At 37.0% G+C, this 26,395-nt stretch overlaps 1 protein-coding gene across 3 annotated transcripts in view; it reads left to right on the top strand.

Annotated features, from left to right (window-relative positions):
- Positions 1 to 26,395, top strand: part of LOC108669702 (protein sax-3) — a 200,444-nt gene that overhangs the window by 159,637 nt on the left and 14,412 nt on the right. For all 3 annotated transcript variants that reach the window (XM_047883573.1, XM_047883572.1, XM_047883571.1), the window contains exons 9-11: positions 2,008 to 2,374; positions 3,831 to 3,946; positions 19,695 to 20,049. In XM_047883573.1, the coding sequence (XP_047739529.1) occupies positions 2,008 to 2,374; positions 3,831 to 3,946; positions 19,695 to 20,049 (838 nt within the window). The remainder of the gene's footprint in view (positions 1 to 2,007; positions 2,375 to 3,830; positions 3,947 to 19,694; positions 20,050 to 26,395) is intronic.

Genomic DNA, 26,395 nt, shown 5'->3' with positions numbered 1-26,395 from the left:
TCCGCCACTTTTTTCCTTGCCAGGATCATTTATTGCTTTATCCTTGTACCGCTGCCGTCGAACATGTCCGGATGAGTCCACCGTGTTGTTAGTATAGAGAATCAGCCTAGGCCCTAGATAATGACCCAATCTCCAGCGCTTCATTCTGTCCGTACTTTCTCGTAAAGGTGGATTATTTACTAACTAATTATTGACCAGCGTGGCAGGGGATCAACTGTGCGTATTCAACACCAGTACTGCACTCCTGCGCTAGGTTCATGCGTTGTGACCACCTAAGAAATATTCGCCCCTCGAATTGCCCATCACCTTACCATCCGAGCCAGGTTTCTTGTTCAAAATTAATGTAGAAGTTTCACCAGTTTGCAATGTACATTCTTTTCCATTGCGATTTTTGCGCAACTCAATTTTTTTCAATAAATGAAAGCCAATATATCCACAATTCGTAAAAATAATTTATCGAAATTGAACTTTCCAACTTGAGCTGTATAAATAATGTGTTGGGTAGCCTTCAAGGTAAATAATGTGTTGGGTAGGGTAAATAATGTGTCGCGCGCCCAAAACTGTGGGCGCGCGAGGCGTTTTCGGAAATCGGCAACACATTGGGATTGGCATTCGCTTTACGAACGATTACCTTTTTGGTCTCGAGGGCACGTTTGCTTTGCATGATAGAGTGAAGCCAATTTACGAGCCGAGGTACCAATTTTTCAGCAGAAATTTCTTGAATCTGCAAATTGCATTATACTGTCAGTAAATTGGCATGAATAGTCGGCGGTCGTTTGAATTGAATGGAACTTGCTTTTTGCGTTTGGTTTCGTTATCGCTATGTCCTGATTGAAGCTTCTCCAATGTCGTTATCATTAATGTTGCTCAATTATTCTGGCGCAGAAAATGCTGAAAATGTGTTATATATTCGTTCAAGATTACAATTCAATCAATTCACTTGGCATCATTAGAGGAAATAAAATAAGTTTAACAATTAGTTCAATTTCTCATAGGAATTAGTTGTCAAAAAATTATATAACTTGAAAGCACTTATTACTTTCTCCATATGATTTCATCATCACCGCCAAGTTTATTGACCTAAACTCAGTTTGCTATACAAACCCACATCGATATTCTTCTAATATAGTATGCCGGCTGCATATGATATTTTATCCACTTTATCCAAGATTCATTTTATTATAAACTAATTTCATTTAGAATAATAATTTTATGTTAGTATTAGTTTCATTTAAACGAGGTGCTCATCAAATTAAGCTCATCACTAATTCAGCAGCCACTCATTTATTTGCAAGCCTAAATGTGGACGTCCAAGTTGTTGGGCATTTTGTGGCGTCATTATAGAGGCACAAATTATAATCGGGAATTCCCTATGAGCTGATCTTATTTTCATTATTTTGAAGTGAGTGAAGATTGCATTTTGTGATTACGTTATTAGGACCCAAAAAGTGCTAGATTACACAATAAATGAAAAATTTCCAGTTTACTCGAATAATGTTGCGCATGTTGAAGGCGATGGTCGTTAGATATATGGCGTGGAGAAATTTGCGCCCATGCACTCGTGTTTATGCCGCGTATGTCTGCCGCCAGTTAGTTTATTATTGATTACTGCTCTTGGATGATATTGATCTTCAAGGTTTATTGAATATTTGTTCTAACTATTAGATTCATATTTAAACTATAACTCAGAAGCTATTATTTCCAATGCATGCATATTATTCAGGAGGCAAAGATGTATTGTACATTTTTTGGAAGGCGTTTGGATTGAGTCGTGATGTGTTAACACATTTTCAATGAAGATATGGTGAATTTATTTGGCGTGCTCCTTTCTTGATGAACTTGTGATCTTAGCAGACTAATGACACAACTGCTCATGTTACAAATTCTACCGAGACAGCCCTGACCGATGGTTTTTCAGGTACATGTCATCTAAACTCGTATTAAAACCTTCCAATCTTGTCACTGTAATTTAAAGTGTATTAAAATATTCTAATGTTGCTACTGTAGGTGACAGAAGAAGGCCGCCTAGTGGAAGGCGTGTACGTCCACTACCGCCCCCGCCGCGTGCTTCACATGTCGCCACCTCAAGAGACGAGTCAGGTTGACTCGTTGTCGTCGAGCGTGATCTCCCGCGACCACTTCACTGGCGCGTCTAACCACCGACACGTGAACCACTCTATCGCCGTAGCCACGGACGCGTCGCTGAGAAGCAATCACAGCTGGTCAACAGTCACCGTCATGAACGCCTTCGCCTCCTCCTATGTGCTCTCCAGACTCTCGCCAAACACCGAGTACGAGGTTTTCCTGGCACCTTTCAGTGATACTGAAACCGGGCAACCAACAGCACTTCTCACTAACATTACTTTCGAGAATGGTGAGGCACGAAATCATTTTACTAGTTTTAAATCTTTCATTTCAAACCAATAATTTAATTTTGGGTTTTCTAGTATGGTTCCTGTTACTGTTTATAATTTCCTTTGTAGAGATTACTGAGTTTTAAATTTGAATAATGAATTGTATATATAATCCTAGAATATTTGTCATTCAACGAATTTGCTCCTATCATTCACACTATATTAGTCAATTTGAATATAATGAATCTTAAAGTACATTTTGAATTATAAAGGATAAATATTTTATTTTGTTTACTATCTGGTTATTTATTTTGGCCCTGGCATGCACGACTGCTTTTGCTCAGAGCTTTGAATTGCGTAATCTGAGCGAGTGGAGCCGTCAAACTTGCTACAATGCTGTAGTGATTCAACTTCCGTTGAGATGCGCAACGACATCGCAACTTCTCGAGAGCAATTTCGTAAAAGCAGTGAACGTTAGTTTGACATTTCAATGATGTTCCGTACGAGCTTGCGACTCTGACCCATCACGCTAATAACTCAACTTGTGTGCGACTGCTTCTCGTACCCAGACCAATTCCAGAGAGTTTACCGAAGATCGCTACGACGCTCTCCTCTCTTATAGGCTAGCGGCTAGAAAACTACGTTCAACTTATGTCACAAGTTGGCGAACCGTGGAAACATGTCTCACTTCGTTATATAAGTGAATTCCGTTTGTTGCACGTTTCTCTTACTTAACATTCGTTAAGTTGTGAAAAACATTTTGTCATTCCAGCTAAAACCTTATTTTATCTGTCCAATTATAAGCCATATTTTCTTTTGTTAACTTTTCGTCTTCATTTGTATGTTTTTTACTTGAACGTTACATTAACAAGCATTTCCTCTCTGGGATCATTTTCAAGTCATGAAATCAATGCTCGGATGTTTTCATACGGGCCTTCACAGGGAAAAAAATAGGAAATGTGACTGTTGAAAACGTTCCGTGCTGACTGACCTTCGTTGATATTGATGCCAATTTTCTATGACAATTTTTTATCTTTAACTGTCATTCATATAGAGCTTGGGAAATAAAGCATAATTATGTTATTTTCATATTGTGTATTGTTCTTGTTGTTAAAAATGTGATTTCATGTTTAGAAACGATACTTTCGCTGGCAGTAGTTTTTTTCTGTTCTGTAAGGAGATAAATATCTATTCCATTTTCCTTGCGGATAATTTTTCCCAAGAACAGTAACATTATCCCTTGGACTCTTCGGATTTCTGTCCTAGTAGTTCTGTTGGCGGTGTTTCCTTACGAGGTGAAAATATTCTTATGAAAAGCAGATGCATGTGCATTCCAACCCACAAAATCTGCACAAGAATCGCCCCTATCGTTGACTTGGGATTGGTTTGAAACAGTTGCCATAAGGCCTGCTGCATATTTCACCCTTTCATACAGTTGACTGTGTTGTAATTATCGTGTTGGCGTCGTTGCCACAGCTCCAGCGGGTCCTCCGCTTGAAGTGTCGGTGCAGCTCTGGAACTTGTCTGCTGCTCTACTGTCCTGGCGACCTCCTGAGCCGCGGCTGGCAAACGGCGTCATCACCGCCTACCAGGTAACTACTTATTATTTTATTATTTCCTCATTCTATTACCTTATATAATTCGACTTCATCGAATTTAGTAACTTTTTTTTATCCGGAAATTTCGCGATGAATATCGTACAATTTTGCAATGGAAATCAGTCTAAAAGACTAGGGCAGTCAAGACCAATTATATTAACGATTGAGCTGGAATTTGTTTTACTTGTTGGTGTTATGAGACATCTGCAGGGAGAAATCGCGACTTATTTTGATGAAATATATTATCTGATCAGTTCGTTGGCTGATTTTATGATGAGTTTGTTGGCTGATCGTTAATTGATTTTATCTTAAAGTCAAGGACAGAAAAATCTCTTACGCTACACACCTGAGCGAACTTGCAGTTCAATTAGCTTAATTTGAAGCATTGTTTCATGTTGTGCTGATGTGTAACAAATTTTGAGAAATTGTTTCTCAAATTTGAATGTCATCATTTGTTCGTAACGAATATTTACATATTACGAAACGAGCAGCAATACTGTAATTACTTGCACCGGTGACGTGGGTATAGTGGCAATTAAATGACGAATATAATGATATTGAAAACTATTGTAAATAAACGATAAATACAGGACATCAACACATAAATAAACCGTATATTTTCTTTGCTCATTGTAATGAAGCTGCTGCTCCGACCGGTTCGTTTCATGCTCGTGTGAGGTACCTTCCTTGAAACACTCCTATCAACCATCAACAGTTTATTTTAACAGGACTTAATGGAATAGTTACTACATTAATACAATGGAACATAATAAATGGATCACTAAATACATACACTTGTCATAATGGATGTCAAGTACTAGTAACGGCTTGACCGTTTCAACAAGTGATCAGGACTCCTCCTTGATCCGAGAACACCCCAGACAAGTTCTTCAAACTCGTCCTTCAATCTGGTCGCTCTCCAAGCACACGGACTCCGCAACTCTACACGTGACACAAATTATTATGTTTTAAGACTGACAAGTTTGTTCAGTAAATACCCAATAACAACCAAAGGTGATGTGATTCCTAATTTATGCCAAATTATAAGCAATCATTTGATGCAATACTATGTCCGAAGACTAAATTAGTTGCTTAACTCTCCAATAAAGGCAGTGCTTGTCAGCTATGCCAAAGTCACCAAGGTGCGCTACAGCTAGTTGACAATACCGTTACTTGGGTTGCTAACTGTATAACTACTGGCTTCTATCTGACATGTCGCGGTGGGTTCCTATTGTTGCTGCCTTCCATTCAGTGCCTTCTAGAACTTAATTTGCAGTCTTACTCTCATGCTCTGACTTCTGACTCAAGATTCGCAGCCTTTCTGTAATGTAAAAACCAACCAAATTTAGGACTAGTAATGATAACCCCAACACTGAATATCGAACCGCACACTATACACATGAATAACGAACATGTATACATTTATCGATAAATTCGCGACAATTATTGCAGCACCACTGAATTTACACGCACATTATAACCACAAATATTACCAGAACTAATGTAACCACGTACGGTACCTCTTTGTTGGATCATGTAACAATTACAAATAAGTGAACATTCATTGGTGAAATCATATCGGTGGTGTATCAAAACTGAATCCTGTTGCGATCTCTGCATGACACCGGCGCTGCCTTTTCACAGCTATATTAACAAAATCTCCATCTTTAAACATCTGTTTTCTTATCCAATTATAGGTCATTCCAACTCAATTTTGATTGAGTTGGAACCTATATCAATTTTGATGTAGGTTTAAAATAATCTCAATATACTTTTTTGATATCAATTTTGATATAGGTTATTCCAACTCAATGATTGTAAGAGAAATTGTTATAAATAATGGCATTTGAATTCAACAGTCTTAACTGTGTTTATATATGATAGGCGCCGCTCATTCATATCGCTTCGTTACTTTGTTATAGGGTATTAATAAATTATATTCAGTGTACTCGACATTTAACGACTATATTTAATTTAATTGGTATTTTCTGCTAAATAAGACGTTATCGTTTTTAAGATTTTTTTTAAATCGTTTACTCGCCAATTTGCGCTCCATTTCCATGAGTGACGAGAAACAAGATTTTTTCATAAGTAAAAATCTACTGGCTATTAATTAGCACTGTAAAAACGCACCGATTTTCGCATCGCTTCAAAAAAAGTTGACTTTGGTAAGACCAAATACTCATGCAGAAGAGCTTACCGATTCGTGCTCTGTACAGTGAAACTTACTAAAACATTTATAGAAAGTATTGGAATATTTTTCTCAACTATATTAACGCGAGCTTGTGAATGTGAAATCCGATGTGATCCTTTATAAATTATTCGTTTCAATGCCACCTCCCTTCCAAGAACCAATTGATTTCAAATTTGTGCGGATTTATAAATATGCATGCTATTCAATATGTTTAGATTTTGAATGAAAATAACAGCTACATCATTTTTTTCATTCCAAATCTTTTGTTAACAATACCAGGAATGAAATGGTCGTAGAATTAATTATCAAGTATTTGAACAGTTGCCGATATTATCTATTGTCATTCTGTGCTCGGGGCTTTTAATGAGAGCGATGTTATGGAGCAGCCTCGCTAATGAGTGATCTGATCCCTGCGGTCGACATAATAGGGGGATTCCATCCCCTCTCCTGAATATCGTCCGTGCATTGGAGGATGGCTGATCACTGGCTTGTGTTCGGCCGCCCACTTCCAGACAAGGAAATTTCAGCATGAAATTCTGGCCTTGTCCGTTCACAGGAATGTTCCTGTGTCCCTGATATATTCTTTGCCCAACGCGGATGTTCTCGTGGAATCGTTCTCTTCGGTCGTCACTTGCAGACGCAAAGTTGTTAGAAAAATACTTACTTTCAGAACCTTTTCAGTTATACTTTACCAATTTTACCTTTAACAACTTATGTCCGATCTTACAAAAAAGTCTTTCTTCAATTTAGCCACTAAGAATGGTGAGACTTTGTGGCCATGTATTCGAAGGACTCGCAATCTCATGGAATTTATTTAACGAATTCATCAGAAGTTTTTTCAGTTCTTCAGAGGACATTTTTCCGCAAACTGTGATCGCCTTCGGCTGCCAACTTTTTTCTGATCAACTCATAATGTCGGTCTTGACTGTCCCATGTAGTTAATTAGGTTTAATGAAGCTGGTGGCAGCATGCACAAGATTTTCAAATCACCCGCACACATGCCAGCTGCGATGTTCATGCTCGAGTTTCTTAGCCATTGTGTGTTTTGTTGAGGTTTCAGGAATGACATAAGAGAGTCAGAAGCATAAAACCGCCGTGGTCGAGTAGAATTGTTATGAAATCTCTTGTCGGTTTTACTAAAAGATATCGTTGAGCGGAATCAAATTCGATGTTCAATTGGCTAAAAAAACCTGCGGCATCGATTTCTCCTTCCAAGTGAAAAAATAACTTACGCGATACTTGAACCATTGAGGGAACACTCTAAGCCGTAATAAGTTTTTCTTGTGAGTCTCAATGGAAGAAATCCTTTGGTGAGTCTCTGAACAATGAAGGAGCTTCAAAATTCAGTCATTTTATCCCGTGGAGAAACTATTCTTCTTCTTCTTCACTATTTTAAACTTATATTCATTAATTCATTTTCGTAGGACCTCGTCTTATCTTGCATGGTGCATGTTGGGTATAGGTATTTCCGTGTCCTGTGGGGCGGGGCAGCCTGCTGGTGTACGAATATACAATATATACCTTCTTGATTATTACCGTTTACACTAAATGAACAGAATTAACGTCACTATATTTTTTGCTCTCTTCACACCTTAGAAATCTAGCAGAGGAAAAATTTTACCTCACCTTAGCAAATCTCAAAGGTCTTCAACACGCCATTTACATGCCGCATGACGCACCGAACTCCGTCATGATCTACGAGCTTGAGAGAGAAATATGCACCATGTGCAATAATAATCTAAACATGTGTCAGAGAATTTTCTCTCAAATTGTTTAATACGTATTCAGCTGCTCCTTTCATACTGTGCATGAGAATTTGGCTCATTATGTGGATAAATTTTATTATTCCGCATCACAAACCTCCCACTTGAGTCGGCTATCTGCCAGACACTAACGAAGTTTTTTGTCGGAAATGGAAATTAGAAAGTAATTTAGCAGTTTTCATTTAATTCTGCCTTGCGCGCAGAGGTTATTTCAGTTCATGCTTCTATAATGTAGCGTCTTGAAATTGTGCTTTTCTGTTGCTTTGCCAATTTTTCCCGCTATCTCCATCCAACAACGAGCCAAGATGATCTTGAGGTGAATGACGCCCGTGCCGACGTCACGGGCTGAAAAATCGAGAACTGAAATCACCTATTGTGCAAATGTTGGATTTTTTAATCATTTAAGTTGATTATAAATCACCCGTTATTAAAAAGGTTTACATTTAAAAACTCTTCAAGCGGAAATTCCTTGACTGTTCATTTGTCTAATTTATATATTTAGAAATAAATTAGAATAATTCGGCCTTACGACTTCAGTATATAACGAAGCGGTTTAAGACCACAACCGAACACTCTCCATGACAAAGAGCCGCGCATCTCTAATGGCTGATCTTAGAGCGCATTATATTAACGGCCATCCATCCAGCGTCTGATGCGTTTATTCCAGGAGAGTGTGTAATGGAATGATCACCGCACCCAGGGTGTATGGAGCAGGGTTGTTTGTGACTTCTTAGTGAATGCAAACAACTTGTGGATGTCATTAGTCTGGACATCAGTGCGTTCACTCCAGATAATTGCAGAACAATCTCCCAAAAATTTATTCAAAAGTCTTATCCAATCTCCGAATAAAAAACTATCTATTCAAAAGTCTTATCCAATCTCCAAATAAAAAACTATCTATTCAAAAGTCTTATCTAATCTCTGAATAAAAAGCTATCTATTCAAAAGTCTTATCATTCAGTCTCTGAATAAAAAACAATCTATTCAAAAGTCTTATCATCCAATCTCTGGATAAAAAACAATCTATTCAAAAGTATTATCATCCAATGTCCGAATAACAAAATCTTCAAAAGTGTTATCATCCAATCTCTGAATAAAATCAATCGTTTTAATTGCCGGCGATGTGTCAACGACTTTATCATCAACGACTTTTTCAAGTAGGTGTATGATCGTGTGGATTATTAAATTTTATTTAAGCCAATATTTAAATTGATGTTTCGAAATTCATGTTGTACTGCTTTTGCTTAGTAGAATTGTAAATTTAGAAAGTTTTCTGGTGTTTAAATGTTTTTTTTTCTAGACCGCAATATTTTATTATAATTGTTAGAAATTATTAGTCATTTTTATCCAAAGCTTTCTCGAATTATTGGAGTCTAAAATAGGAAAATAACGTAATTATGAATTTCGCCACATTGTGTTGTAAAGTTGTATAAAAAAGTGTTGTATAAAAGTAACAAACTTTTATTGTGAAACAAAACAATATATAAGGGAACACTTCCACTTATTTATGCTAATTTTTGTCCACACGGTGAAATATTGGCGACATCACAATGAAATAAACTGAGATTGACTTTAGTAAGCTCTTGTATTATCAATATCGAATAGGTGAACAAAAATGGAAACCTGATTTTCGAACTCTTTAATCATAGCAAAAGCCTGATTCGCGGAATTGAAAAAAATATAACTCAGTACTCGCTGCAGTGCAGTGACAGAGAGCGCATTTTCTCGTCGACGAAAACTTGAGGTCACGGACGGACGGACAGACAGACAGACAGACGGACATGGTGAGCACAATAGTGCATTTCTTCCACAAATGAGAAAATGCGCTAAAAAGTAGAGAATTGGTAATAAGAAATACTCTCTGGTCTTCAACAAAACTTGTGTAAAGAATACCTCTTGCCCAACTATATCAATATCAAAAATGTAAATATGCACAGATGATAACTGCAGCTTACAACTTATAAATTCATTTTATTTCACTGGATGTTTCTCTGTGTTGAAAGTTGTGTATTTATGATATTCTCTATCTTGGTCCCAATGGTGTAAATTATTTATCAATCATTCACCTTAAAATAAATCGAAAACTCAACCATTAAAATCTAAAAACATTATAGGAGCATCTAGAGTTTTCAAGCCAATTTCAATTTCACGTTTTTCTTACTATATAATAGTTTATTTTTATTGGCGCAACAAAATTCGTGTATATTCTGAAGAAAATAATCGAGAGTTTTTTGGTTGCAGTCCTGCGTTATCACTGGAAGTGCTTAATCAATTATGCCTTTACAAGTTAGGCAGCACTAATTACACTAATTAGTACGATGTTTTACTATGTCTCCATTCTTTCTCGCTTGAATTCGTAAGGATCTCTTCAGTTCAGATTCCAATCAGAGCCTAACTAGATTGTCATTTCATGAAGCGCTTCTGGTTCGGAGGCCCGGATGCAGCTCAGCAAAAAATGCGGAATTGGATTCACGTGCGCCGCAGCGCGGCAAATAAGAATCCCATTTAAAACACCGGATTCTCTCGTTGTTCAGCAATTAGTGAAATTGGAGGTCGTTAATAATCATTCGTTTGGCTTCGAGTTCTTGATGCCTAATGAAAAATTTTTCGATTCTGCTTCAATTCAAGCCGAGGCTTCTGCAGGGAGTTGGGACGTCGGACGGTATTCAATGTTGCAGTGAATTTTAAATTCAAATGTTTTTTTTCCATTGATAGCTCATAGGCTAATCACGTCTCGTGTTGCGAAAGATTCTCACAATGCTTGTATTTGAAGACTAAAAATGAGTAATTTCACCACGATTTGACTATCGATATGTAGTGGGTAAACTTTTGGCTTTCAATTCCCCCAATTCATTGTTGCCGTACCCCGATTTTTTTTTTATTTTTAGATGGAAATGTTCTTGCTGAAGTGATTTCTTCGCGTGATCATAGTCACAACAGTGACAGTAATCGCGGTGTCGGGAGCAGCAAATATGAGTATAATAATGTACCATTTATAATAAACATTATAGATTGGTATGTGCAATGCAAACGAACGTCTTAGCTGCATGATTCTCGTTCAAACTCAATGGACGTATGAAATGTAAGATATTGGCTAAAATATGTTAATTTCAGGATAAAAATTTATTTTAATATGATAACACCCTACTATTCATTTAGATTAGAATTGATCTTGTAGATAGGATTGAGACTTATCACTAGCCGTATTTACTAATTAGTAGATCTTTAATCTTACGTAAGTTTGAAGACCGAAGAAGTTTTAATAATATAAAAGGCCGGGTAAAAAATTAGTAAGCTTAATTGTATTCTACTTAAATTCATTCAGGTTTCAGTTTGCGTAATTGATGCAACTTTTTTCATAGTGTGACGTCCGATTAGCAGGCACACTGACCTTTGACATGGATACGAGTTCTATATTTTTGGTCTTGTAAATAAATAGATATCAGAGTTCAGTTTAATTCACGAGCAGACATAACTGAGTGTAAGTATTTGCACAAATATGGGCAGTAATTAATGAAGTGCTATTTAATTAGCGCCAATTTATGTAAACACTTGTAGGTTTTCTGTTAATTGCAGCAAGATGGAGCTAAGTAATTTCCTTGATTTACTGCACGTTTTCAGAGAACATTCAAAGATTAGGCTTTCATATAACCAGTGATACTTGCTTCAGAGAATTTTCCGAATCGTCGCTAAATTCTTCGAAGCCAGACGCCACAGTATTTGTATTTTGTGATGTTAGTTAAGGAACTGTTGTGTCACTGAAAGTATGATCGACCACGTCATTATATTTATGATGTTTATTCCAGCTAATGGTAAACAGAAATTCTAAAGTCATTCGTGTAATCGAAAATACTAGTTTTTTCAAACTAATTTGAAAAGTGTCTGCAAATGAGTCGAATTTGAATACATACAATATATTTTGATCAAAATTGATTTGGGTACTATTCAAATTACTAACAGTAATACTCTTACTGCCATATTCTCAATTTTTGGATTTGTTTTAAATTCAGAATTCAAAACTGCCCATTAACGCCCCATGTGAGCGCCCCATCACTGAAAACAATGAAGCAAGTATGAGACCAAATTCCAATGAATTGTTAAAAAATTAAACTACGCCACTCGGATACTGATTTTTACAAGAATTAAATTATTTGGAAAATATGATTTTCTTATTATCGTTAAAAGGATATTTATTACAATTATACAATTATTCAGCAATAAAATCTTTCACTATGAATGATTGGCCTAAATTGTAAAATTCGTGTAGCTTTTGCAGTTAATTTACCATGAATATTTTAAAAAAATTAGCCCGCGTGAACTAGAGGCTTATGGGATGTGTATAAATAATGTCTATACCAGTGCTGATGACGCGTATTCATTACCGTCTATAACCTTAGTTCTGGCCATGGCTCACGTGCCCAAGACGATGTTTCAGCCGCTGTTTTTGCTGCAAGTTTGTCGTGAGTTGAGGCAGTTACTCAGGCGGACTCATTGTGTGGGTTCACTCCTGGCTGCCTTGCGCAACACAAATTATAAAAACTGGGAATGCATCTTCTCGAAGGGCTCGGTTTTGCTGCAGTTTCTTGGGATTGCTTTTGCGTTCAGTTCTTCTCAATTTATTCATGGCAAGCTCCAAGTCGGCTCAGCAGGAGCGCAGCATGTTTTTTTTCTGGGAGAGGTACTTAATTTTTTTATGAGTTGAATTTTTTCTTTGTTAGATTAGGTTCCGATCATGATGCTGCTCAAAATTATTTTTTTTCTGGGGCAAAATTTTTAATTAAATCGTTTAAAAACGAAAATATTTTCATCTGTAATATCTATTGCCGATTCCACTACAGGAATCAACGATAAACAATGACGAATAAATATTTAATTAAATTTAAAAAGCATCTTTATTTGGATTGCAGGGCTATATATAGCGTCAGCAACTTGTAGAAATTTTGGCTATCACTGCTGATTTGCAGTATGATTTTTCCATTAGTCTCTAATGATTTTTCACAGAGCAAACTAGCTATGGTACTAGTGATGTTTTACTTAGTGATTTGACGCTGAATCAAGTGTGGTCCAGCTAGTAAGTAATAACACAAACGTATAATTTTCACCTGAGCCAATTTTAGTATCCGAGTTCTATTGAGTTCTTTAGGGTTTTACAGTTATGCAGAATTTAATCAACTTATTTTTAAATTTATTTTAGATAATAAAATTGATCTTGCTATCAAATTCGAATAATAGCATTAGACCGGGTTGTTATATTTGAATGTTCCCCGTAATGAATCGGTGATGGGATAAAAAATGTTCGCAAACTAGCAACTCTTCGGTCGTGAGCTCGCCCAACCCTCCACTCACTGGAAGTTCATCTTAATACGCGCAAGCCCCAAACATTACACACATCTCCTTGGAAACAAATGCAGAACCAGAACCGCAATAGTCGTTTATGATTAAGTTCTAATTAAGCTTGAATTTTTTGTTAAATTTTCCTCAGCATTTTTGGTTGGTTTATTCAGAAATGCGTGTCCGCTGTGTTATGAATTTTCTATTGAATGTAGGCCATTGTCTCGCAGGTCTGCTAGTTGACTCTGTCGGGCCGCGGTTTATTGTTCTGCGCACAATACTGCCTTCATATTAGCACGAGTCAATTGTCCTGTGGATAGTGCAGCGACCTGATCAAACCTCCAGCACAAGCAACCCGATACTAAATTAAAATAACGGTGCACGCTTTGTTTTATTCAGTAATTTATATGCTGAAATTTTGATGATTAAAATAGCATATTCTGATCATTGCAACAGAATCACCAATTTAGTTTATTTTCTGACCGCACGTGAACAGAATTCACCCTAAATTTTGCGATCTCTTGCAACCCGTAGCACTTCAAACTACAATTTCCTCCATAAGATTAAAGGACATACTTATGTTGGACCGCAACATGATTTTCGTCTTCTCATCGATGTTCGTCTACATGTGTGATCTGACCGGGACATGGAGGCATTGCAAATGTTAACAGTTTCAAAATGGAGCAGAATGCACAGGTACATGAAACATTTTGACTGCTTAAACAGGATAAGTTCTGATATAGTTTATACTCTGTAAACACTATTTTGTGGATCAAGATACACACATCGTTCGTTGTCAATTCCCTTTGGTCTCATCAAATGCAATTTTTCGAGGCTCTTCTGAAAACTGTATTACTATGCAACATTTATATTCTAGCCGAATTTGATACAAATTTATTATTTTTTGTTAATTCCGTATTAATGCATTTTTATTGCCATTAAATGAGGATTTTTTCAGAAAAAAATTTCTGACTTCTTCACATTGAATAAATGTTAAGAGATCGCCTTGAATGCAACTGAATTTCATGGTACTGGCAAGCACTCTAGGCCGTAGCGTCCATCACGGAAGCATGGCATTCTCTGAAATGAGTGCCGGGCAGTTGCACTTCAATGGTAGAGCCACGAGACTTTAATTAGGCCGCGTGTTCGCCCACTGAATTGCGAGCTGGTCGCTCGTAGCTTGCATGTCGCTCCTGCGGTATTGGCAGCACGATGGACGACCAACTGAATTGCTTCCTCTCAGTCCTCTTATACCTGCATCCTCTTCTCTACACGTATCTTCTGCATGGTATACTGCACAGAGACATTGCGTTTTGATCAATGTCTATCAATTATTTTATATTAATAGAGTGCTTCTATTAAAATTTAAAGATGTCGATTTTATGGGCCTGTCATGAATTTTTATTGCCTCTCGCTTTTTGACGATGACACTCCGAGTCGAGATGCTAATGTTGCTCGCGCGATAACTTTAATGTCCTCTACAGAATTATCTAATAGATTTTGTTTGTAATCAAATTGCAGGCTTGTAACGGATCAAACGACAGTACATTACTATGGATGTACTCGGTTTTATAGGCTGTGCGTCTTAATGTAGCGCAATATAAGGTTGATAGAGAACGATTCTACTCGATACTGACTCATTACTAATTTATGCCATGATTAAGTAAGTATATTTGTTTCTCTATTATAATCGTCCATAAAGCTCCAAATTAATTTGGATATTTTTCGCGAAAATTTTATGTATGTTTAATTGCTCATTAATGTTAAAATCGTGATTTAGAATCTAAAATATATGTAGAGACACTTTGAACGATCGTAAATAATATATTATTCATGTGAAAAAAATTAACTGGAAAAATTTTGTGTTTACAACATCTTTGCTTTAATGTATCAAGGGGGTGATTGCTAGTACGTTTTCGCTGTATCAACATGAAACAATTTATTCTCATTCGATGGTAGTTTCTCAGAGAAGAAATATATCATGATGTTTTGAAGTATATTCTACGGCTAACTTGCATGTTGCGAATTTTATTAAAATGGTGAACGAATTTTATTAAAATGGTATTTGCCTCTAATTATTATATTCCTTCGTACCGGCAACCCACGCCAATTCAAGACTGACACTGTCAGACAAGACTGAACAGCTGTCTGCCGTGCTGGAAATGCATTTGTGTACAAATTACGCTTGTCTTTAATACCTCTAACTATATCTTGACTATCTGCATTACGGTGTGTGTCTATAGTCCACTATGTTGGACGTGACGTTGATTAGAGTTTCATATTAAATTTGAATAATGAAATGTTACGACTATGCTCTTGCTCCAGTTCATAGAAGTTCTAAAATTGCCCTCGTGCAACATTCTTGCTAATTATATATTCAATACAAAATTATATGATGTTAATCATGATGTCTCAAGAAATAGATTCCGTTGACGTAGAGTGCGAGCGGGTGGCTTAGTCCGTGAAATCTGCTATTTTATGTATTTTGACACGGTTAGTTTGAGCGAAAAATATTCAGCTCTCTCGTTTTCCCGTTACGGGCGTTTTTTTTTTTTTTATTTTGAAATTTCAAAGAGCTATCGTGTGGCGAAGCAGATTCACGGGACTTTGTTTTTTATTAATCGTTTTTTTTCCATTTTCACGCATGTTTTTAACCATTTGGCTGCGATGTAGTATTAGGTAAAAGTACATTGACGATTCGAACTGTTTCCTGTTGACTTTAACATCCCTTACTTGATCATGCATCATTAAAAATTGAAATAATTATAGGCGCATAACAATGAATTTTTATCGCAGCAATTCAAAAATTTTCATTTTGTGCTTATAAACCTAAAATTTGTCTTCGTGTATATTCACGAAGGTAACTATTGTTATAAAAGCAGGTGCTTCAGTGCTCGCTTGTTTACCCAGATTCTAAGTTCATTCGTTATTGTTCCTTTCCTTATAACTCTCGAGTCTCTTCTGCCAACCATAACTCACTGAGCTAACCATTATACTCTGGCCACTTCGCTACGCATTCAGTCCCTTAAATACTGTGACCGTTTTCGTAATTGCTGCATCTACGAGGGTGTGACAGCTGATGCATTGGATTAGCGTAGCAGCAATCAGAGACGCGCCCAAACGCTTCAAATGGATTGCCGTGCTGCCACCAGTGGTCCTGCTACAGGTAGGGCGATGAAGTGAATTAAAGCTCGCCTTGCCAGCTACGCATTATCCGATTACCTCGGCGCCTCTTGTGGCTTCAGTAAAAGGGTTATTTCTTCATCGCGATGTTTGGAGAGAACTGGGATTCTTCTGTGGCCGTGCGATTTAATAATATTCAAGTTCCGAAAACGACCATTAAGAACTTACTTAGAAAAAACGAAATTAAGAAAAAACTTTATAGAATCGACATTAAGAACTTACACAGAACTTACTAGCATTATTCACAATATTTACTACGCGGCATTCATTTAGCATATATCTTTTTTGGGGCACATAGATTGTGAACTTGCAAATTTATTTCATTTATCATGACCTCTCACTTTTTTATACGAGATATGCGGCATGTTTTTAATCATCGCACACGGAAATGAACCTGATGGGTGATGGAAGAACTCGTGGAGGAAATTTTTTATCGATTCTGATGAAAATTCCGATTTTTTTTCACCAAGACGTTGGCATAGTTTACTTGGAAATTAATTCAATGGTAATAATATAGCAGTAAAGTAGATTAACTTCTTTCATTTATTACTTTCATTTAGTATTTTTTACTGAATCAACTCCTTGTATTATATCAAATTTATCATTGCCAAAAACTTTTTAGATGAAAAAAGTAGATTTTTAATCTCAAAAGTATTTTTTTATGTGCATAAGTAGATTTTTGCAGAAATTTTGCGCTGAATCGGAACGTGTTTCGAATTCAACTCGAGATTCTGACTCCTGTGCATGAAGCCTTCAGATGTCATAGATTTATGGACTATTTGGAGTCGTTCAACTCGACTTTTTAGTTTAATCCTGAGCTAAAATAGAAGTTTTGCGTGTCCTGCTGGCTGCATGGGAGGACATGCTCTGTACATTGTCTCAAAGATTCTCTTTATGCTATAGGCCAGGCTCGTAGTCAATGTTCGTAAACGTGCATCTTCATTTGTTGGTTTTCATTTTTTGAACTCTGGTTACAATTTTTGCGTAGAATTCAATTTGTCACATAATTCCATGCATTTATGACATTATTTAAACTCTCATATGTGTCCAGCTTTGTAGCCTTGAGGCAAAGAGAATTTTTTATTAAATCTTTAAGAATAATTTTTTCATCCTAATGAGGACGCGGGGCCGAAAGAATCCTCATTCAAGCTCTTATTGCCTTATCGTTGCGCTTTTTGCTGGCGGCAACTTTTCAATTACAGTTTAAAATGAGATTCAAATAAGCGGCTGAGCTATTTTAGCTCCGGCTTGGTTTTAATTTGGCTGCCCAGCTTCAACTTCCGTCTCTGTGCCGCAATGGCGTCATCAAAGTATTTATATTGCTCATGCCGCAATATAGCTTAATATTTTCCAGTCGTAGCAGATTATACTGTAAAATATTCTATTTAAACTATAGACAATTCTTTCATAATGAAATACACTCTGTCGTAAAAATTTTCTCACAAAGTATGTTCAATTTCTCGCACATAATTTATTTGATACAGCCAATTAAATGCTCTGAGAATCTTTTAGCTCTGTTCCTATAGCATATTTCTATACTAAATCGTCGGAGGAAAATTATTTCCGTTATATCTATGAACTGTTTTCACAAGTTTAAACCAAAATTTTTGTTGAAACTTGTGATTTCACGCGTTTAAATCAAAATACCTGTTCATTCCATGCATTTTCGTGCCTAGGTATTTGTTGAGACATCCTAATAATGAGTCGTTTCTATAATCCGGTTTCTATTAGATTAATAGTAAAATTACAAATTTTAAGCCTTTTACAGCAGTTTTAAACCTGAAATATTATAGAAATTAAAAAAACTTACTTTTTCGTATTTCTGTGAATATTCACGCATTGCTTGAATAAGTCTTTTAAAATTCAGCTACTCATTCATAGATTTTCGCATGCTCATATATCCCCGAGGTGAAGTTAAGCTGGTGAATTGGTTCATATTTGTTGTCTCTGAAACGGTCGGCATAAAATGCAAATCAAGTTAAACCGTTCGCTCTGGTCTGAATGGGACATAATTCTGGTCTAACTTCTAACTTCACTTTACGACTTTATATTTATTGTGAAGAATGAAGTGATGGTGGCTTCCTGGGAACACTGTATCGATGCAGGCACCTCAATAAATTGAATTAAAATCCCTTAGAATATTTTGACGCTATGCTCTTGAATAGTCGAAGTTTGTCCATTTCGGGCTACAAAATAGCGCCTTTGTCGCTGGTTATTGCCGAGCCGTTGTTTCAAGTCTATTGCATTTACATGGCATTGCACGTTTTGTCAAAAAAAAAAGAATTTTTGGCCATGTGAGTCGTATTGAATTTTAACAAATCCGCCCCGAGATTATGACAGAGGCCAGGTTTATTCATTTAATGGAAAAAAAACTTGAGATTTTATTGTTTTTCGATTTACAAATAAAATGTTAATTACAAATTCTCCAAACTTCTCCTGAGCGGTCGGAATTAACCAAGTTAAAATAGTGGAATGAATATTCTCCACGAAGCAAATTGTTACCTAGCGAAGATTTGCCTTCTTAGCGGAAAAAGTTTTTTTACTGAAATTCGCGAATCAAGGAAACTGTAGCCTCAATACATTCACCAGGCGAAGAATTTTTGAATGGAAATTAATGTACTCTACAGGCACTCTTTTTGCCCAAGTTCTCATTTGCTGCATGCAGATGGTGCACAACGTAACTAATTTTATCGTCAAAACTCACTCATCTGCAAACAGTGTTTTTATATATTTTCAACTCGGTAAAATTATTTTCTTTTTTAATACCACCATATTATCCAGGACTATGGTGATAACTATGTCAGAGCCAGATTTATCGAGCTCGGAATGATTTTAAAATTTAAATTTCATGTTTATTACAAAAATTTAATAGAAGGTTCGTTCTTCACAACTGATGTATAAATACAATTATTGAAGGATCATCAATTCAAAAGAGTGTTCGAAATTCCCCCTCAGAAATGAATTCCTCGTCACTGGAGCAAATTATCTTTAAAGAAAAAGACTACAGAAATCTTTTTGAAAAGCTTTCATGTGAGGGAATTATTTCGTCGTCTTATTAGCGATAGTTTCCAACAATGTTAGGATATCGAATACATCAATTGTTTTCACTCAATTTCTCGCTTATCTTAAGCTGGTGTCCAACGTTGAGCTGTGTCTAGTGAACGTAAGTCATTACACTACCATGCACGATACAAACCCAAACGCGCAACTCACCTTCAAGCTCTACTTCATTTTCCTACGACTAATGTTATACCTAATTTTTTTGTCGCAGATCGAGGTGATGATCAACGGCACGATGCTGCTCATGAACAAGAGTCTTGACGCTTCACTTCAGTCGTTCGAGCTGTCGCGCCTCAGCCCTGGCCAGTCGTACTCCATCTCTCTGTCTGCTGCTACTCGAGCAGGCATCGGACCGCCCGCCCCAACCCTACACCTACAGACTGATCCTGCTCTCCTGAACCCGTTTGTGAACCGCAGGACCGAAACACCTGGAGTCATGACTGAGGTCTGGTTCATCATGCTTGTTGGAGGTGCCATGTTCTTCCTGCTTCTGATCAGCGTAGTGCTGCTCTACATCAAGCGCTACTACACCACGCGTTCTGCCACCAAGCTTCCCAAGCTTAACGGTCAGTTCCTTTATATATTGCTAAGATTCCATTCAATTTCAAAATCAAAATTTTCTATGCCCTTGGAAAATGCAATCTATTTGCAAAAGTTTTAAATTTGTCAACGTTTTCATTTCTTTCTGTCTTGTTTTCTATGAATGTCGCTGGGTCGTTAGGCATATCGAGGCAGTGAATCTAACCAAGTAAATCCGATGATTTGCTTCACCACAAAATTCGATATTTTATGTTCATGATCTCATGTTCACAAGCTCTGATGCAGAATAATTGGTTTCGCTGTCAAAGTCACTTGATAATCTTTAAATCTTTGAATTATTATCAATTCGTACCTAAGAGCGTACAATAAAATGCATGCATATACGACTATGAACGCCCTGAATTACAAAGAAAATGTTTTTTTTAATTACGCGGCTATGAATTTTACATTTCTTCCGAATTATCGACTGGAATAACTTAAATTTACCTAGTAAACACTGTTGTGGCTATCGAATCTTACGTATTGCTACTCACTTGTGTAGAGTGATATATATCACTCAACTCAGTAGTCATTAAATAACGTACTATAAGGCCCAATAAAATTTGCATATTATTAATAAAATTTGCAGCAACTTCATGCCAAATTGGTGCACAGAATTTACATAATTACACTACTGTAAGAAGATGGAGTTGAATTGCTAACCGGGTGTTGCTGAACTAGGTTTTCACTGCCTCGAAAACCTCACATGAGATCGTGATTTTCTTCCTGTGCTCTTTTAAATTCCAACTCATCGCTATTAAATCTGAAAAGGATGTTTTCATGGTTGTTCCGTTGAGTAATTCTTCGTAAGAATCTGTATTTTCCTAGCATCAGTGAAGGAAGTCTTGGCTGTTCTCGCTGACATATCTGTAGGGATCTGACACCGCATAAGATTGTCACGTCGCCCTCATTGCGTGATGGCCCCTACGCTGGGTTTTGCCTTGCACAACTGCCGCGGAAATGGAGGGCCTCACGACGCCTCTTCTGATAACACTTGCAGGAAACATCGCCTTTTTCCTCTTACTTTTACCTTTTATTCAGCAATATATTCTTAATTCCATCAACTTAGCTGAAGAAGACGTGCAATATTTATTTAATTACAGATGCCATCTTCATTCAATTACAGGCGATGTTTCCACACTTACATCCAATGCAGACGAAACTCTGGAAGTAAAAGTTAACTATTGAGATATAACATCTACAGTTCTATTCATGCTGTGTTGAATAAGCCTGGGATTTGTCGTGGCCAGCCGTAAAGTATGGACTGTCACTGCGATAATATTGCCAAAGAATAGCCTAGGGAGGAATATCAGGCCAATAATTCTTGACATGGACACTTCCATTATTATAGCTCCGACCGCACTACCCGTATGCGTTACTGCAGATATCCTCACTCCATGTATTGTTACTGTATAGAATATCCAGTAACTTTCACTCGGTGCACATTGCCATGTTGCCAATTTGCCATGTTGGTATAATTCCTCGTATCCTTTCACTCGGGGCTCAATAATATTGAATTTGCAGCTTACTTAATCCCGACATTTCATGGGATAGATAATCTATGAGATCAGAGAATTTCAATGTCTCACAATCCTGTTCTAATATTCAAAGTTAAGTAATGTCATTGAGAGAGGGACGCGTTCAAACTCACCTTTCTCATTCAAATCCCGTTTCATGTTTTAAAATGTTTTAATTTATATTTATTTTAACCAATATAAAATCTATTTATTCAAAACAATCAAGACGAAAAGAGTAACTTTCTTTTAGTTTTTCTCTCTTTCTCTCGTTTTGTAGTGCCTCAGGATTTCCTCATTAATCGCACAATTTGCTATTCAGTTATTAACTCGTTATTATTCAAATTATAGTCTCTCGAATAGAGCCTTCGTATATTTATAATTGCCTTCATACATTTTTATTCACTGTGCCCACTAAGCGCAGTCAGACCAATAAGCATTCTGAATTTTATATGAGATTGTAATAAAAACAATCCTAATGTTTTACGCATGAATTTTTTGCAGTAAGTTTTATTGATTGGTCCACGATAAAAATGTTAGTAAAATGCGAACTAATTATCGAATTTAACTTCTTCGTGATGATTAGGCTCGCGGAGAAATTGATGCGAAAGGCTTATCACTAACTGAAGAGCCGTTATAAAGTATATTAAATAAGTTGCATGGCTATTTCACTGCTAAGCGTTTCTGACTTGTCCCTCTGCAAGCTTTTTCCTCACTTCAGTTTTTTAAAGCTCCACGAGTCAAACTTTGGTTAATTTTCCAAGCATATTTATTTAAATTCTTGTTCATTTGGGTAGCTGCAAAGTTGAACCATTGATAAAAGGATCATGTGAGTAATTTCTCGTTTTCAAGTGTAAGTTTTATTTGATATGTTTTATCGTTTCTGTGCATTTGCTCATTTCCACATATCTCATGAAGCTACTCTCCCAATACCATTTAATCGAATTTTGGTTGTCACACAAGTTAATTTATTTTTTTGTCGAGTCATAGAGAAGCTGTATTCACCTTATGTTCCCACGCTCATACACTCAATATAATTTGATCAATTTGGCTTTCATATCTGCCTTTCATGTATTGGTTTCAAGCATTGATAAGACTTCTCCCTCAACTTACGTTATCTTTCTATCTAACATGAAACCGTGATTGCTGGAATTCCTTGACGCTAATGTCGAGGCATTGTGCAGCTCTCATCTAGCGCAGCTTGCAACATCAATAGCATCTCACAGAGCCTCCATCAGACGCAGTAGCCTCCCCTATCAAGCCAATGGCTTACTCGCTCTTGAATTAGAGATGCCGTGTATTTTCAAAGCCTACGCTGATCTGTGATACCGTCTTGGGTCTCATGGAATATTCCTGCTAAGTGCTATTGGACGCGCTGGCCTATCCCGAGATTGCTACCTCTGCCCGCTGGGAAATTCTCCAGCACTCGTGATCCTTTTTATGCAAACCATTTAGCACGCAATACCGAGTCGTTGCTTGCAACTTTCACAGAATTATCTAGCCAGGTTGTTCTGAAATGTTCCATTATTCCGGCATAATTTTCTCCCGAATTTACGTGGCCACATTTGCTCATATCTCAAGGTTGCATTTCGCTTTAATAGAACTAATGTTAGAACAATCCTTTCGTATAACTTTCAGATGTTCTTTCGCATTATATTTGTGAATCTACACTAGTCTCAGGCGCAAGAAGATTGTTGTTTATCTCCTTCCCATTCATTGTTGACTGGAAGACTAGCAGCCTATGCAGTTCATTGAATTCGCTCCTGGACAATTAACTCAAGATGCGATGTCACATTTTACTATATCTCATTTGAATATCTTGCAATTAATTTGTTGCAATGAATTCTAACGAAGAAAGGTTAAAAAGACTGTTTGGAAGGGTTGGCTTATGTGTCCAAGTTTAATGTGTCAGGTCGTGTTCCAGTGCATGTGGCAGCGATCTGCATGCGTGTGGATCCAGTGAATGTCATTACGACCGGCGCTGTCACGCGAGATTGGCGCTGTTCTCCCTAATGCAGTTGCGAAGTTGGGACCAGCGGTGTCACTGCATGCCAGGCCGGAGTGAACATCGCTCTTACAACCTCTGTACCGACCACAATTAATGGAATAGCGCAGCAATATTTCAAATTGTCTTTCCTACTTCGATATTTTGCGAGCCAACACCCTGAAAAATGTATGGGGAATTTTGTCCAGATAGTGACAGTTTCTTACGTATACCGTAGCACAAGCGGACGTAGCATTGATCATGCCAGATCAAAATGGGTCAAAATGACCCATACAAGGGAGTAGAGTGCGTCGCGTTTTGGATAAAGTGCCACTCATTTCTATGAAAGCTTGCTTTAATGGCCTTCTCCCCTTGTAGGTGTTGAAAATTCCCAATTAAAAACTTCCCGTTTTCATCCGTTTACTTGTGTGCTGAACGATCTGCTCGTTAATCCCCTAAATTTTTCCTCTAGAATAAGGCCATTTCCCAGAAAACGACCATTACTTGTAATTCGAACTTTGCCCCGTATAGAATAAACTGCTGCGGGAATTACGAACTTTGCCGTCTGAACTTTCAAAAGGATCCCATTCGGCTTTAGCTGCGTATTAAAGATATTAATAATTTAATGCTGAAAGCAATCCAGTGAAACTATTAAATTCATTCATGGACTTTTTTTATTCGTCTACATATTTCGTATTGATTCGAATGTACATTTGTCGAACAAATATTCCATCGAGTCGACGCATTCCATTTATTCATGAAAGAAATTTATTTCATTGCCAGAATTTACTGCCGTTGCTTTATTTTGTTATTATCGAGGAATTGAAATAACAAATTTTACAAGATCCTAACTCTCGTGTAATTTAGAATTAGATGAACAATTTTTTCAACCACCAGCCGAAATTTCCCTAAATTTTGGCAGAAAAGTGACCGTTTTTTTATTTCTTTGTTTTTATTTTCGGTGCAAATCGAGAAAAACATTTTTGAGGTTTTCGATCTGCCGCCCTCAGTCGTCACCTCCTGCATTCCCAATGAGGAAACAATCATAAAAGTTAGTCGTGCCTGAGACGGTCGAGACAGACAATATTTTTGTCTTCTCCAACTTCTGCGTATGGAGGCTGTCACCGAATTTCAATTCTTCCTTCGAAATTAAACCTTCTAAATCTACTGGGAACGGGTTGCTATTTTTTTAAACAAGGCAGCCTTTTCACAAATATGTTACGTGCTCTACTTAGCTACATGCATAAATTTATCCAGTTCATTTTTGACAAAGTCTCAGTTTTCCGCACTACAGATTCGTCTCACTTGAGAATTATAAGCATTGTTGTGGCAGATCCGCATATTCTAATCTGTTTCGCAATCAATCATTCATAAATCAATTCTTTTATGTCTAACATTGAGAGCGGAAATAATGTACAGGGTTTACTGAAGTGTAGTTTATGAAGACAATAAAATCCAACCTGATCGAAAATCACATTCAATCATGGAGTCATGTTCTGATGTTAACATTGTATAATCCAACATCACGAGTATAACCCATATTGACAATAATGCAGCAGCTGTAAGAGTAACATTGCAATATCGCTTCAAAATATTTGAATATCTTCGAATAGTTAGTTAAGACAAGTTTACGACGTTAGCTAGCAAATTGGAAGAGCGTAAATTTGAGGTATAGCAGCTCTTGTTGGTGGGAGCGTCGAGGCAACCTCGCGACGTTCACCAAGCCAGTAACAATATAATAGTCAACGTCATTGTCAGCATGGTTCATTTCTTCACTCGTATAAGGCACTGTGGAGTGTTTCGATGAACTGACTTCCAGTGCTTACTGTACAACATTGTCTATATGTTAAATAATATAATATAATATACTGCAAAATGTATCGTTTGAAATAACGGGAACGGCTATTTCCTGTCAATAGCTGAAAACATTCTTCATAAAATACAAATCTATGTTGCTGAACAAACTTCCTTTCCACATCAAAAAAATTTTACGATTTTACGTTGAAAGAAAATGTCATTGAACAAGACATTTTTCACGTTTCCAACTATTTATGACGACCATTATGATAATGACTTAATGCAAAGGATGCTGGGTTTCATTATGTCGCAATCGGTCTTATTTGTAACTATTCCCTTTTTAGTGTATCATATTATTGTTCTCTTTCTCTGTTTACTTTTTCTTATTATTCTCCAATTCGTAATACCGGAGGAACCTTTGATGTCGGCTAAGTAAACTTGTGCACGCTGTGCCTCGAAGTAATTGTATTCAATTATGTTGTGATCTCATGCGATCGAAATATATTCAAGCGTAGCCTGAGGACAGGAAAAGGCCAGGTCATTAGCATAATTTAGGACAAGTCTAGAGCTGCGCTAGAGACAACTCAACCCTTCTGCTGCTCCAACTTGTGTCGGCCCTAAGGCCATTTTCCGCCGCATTTTCAACACTAACAGTTCCTGCTACCAACACAGAATTGCCCTTGTCCGGGTCAAGCTTCAGCAAGTTTCTGTTGATTCTCTTGATGGATTTCTTACTACAAAACCTTTAAACATAATGTACGGCCCTTTACATGGGCCCTCAGGCCTTCATAATTTCACGTTGATTCAATGTTAACGTTGCTGAAAGGATTCGGGCAATATAATAAACTAAAATTCAGTCTGTTTATTTTCTATTATTGAATGAAATGAAATCTTCTTGCTCTTGCATATTGAAAAATGAATTCACATAACTGTGCGGAGTAGAATTGACTGGAACATTGACTGGAAGGCAGCACATGCGTAATGTTAAAACAAAATGCTTGATTCTATGGTCAGTGAAGGCAGGAAATCGTGCTTGAC

The sequence above is a fragment of the Hyalella azteca genome, unplaced genomic scaffold (genome assembly GCF_000764305.2).
Source record: "Hyalella azteca isolate HAZT.00-mixed unplaced genomic scaffold, Hazt_2.0.2 contig13241, whole genome shotgun sequence".
NCBI classification, from domain to species: Eukaryota; Metazoa; Arthropoda; class Malacostraca; order Amphipoda; family Hyalellidae; genus Hyalella; species Hyalella azteca.
Note: the sequence above shows the minus strand (reverse complement) of the source record. Positions and strands in the feature narration are given on the sequence as shown.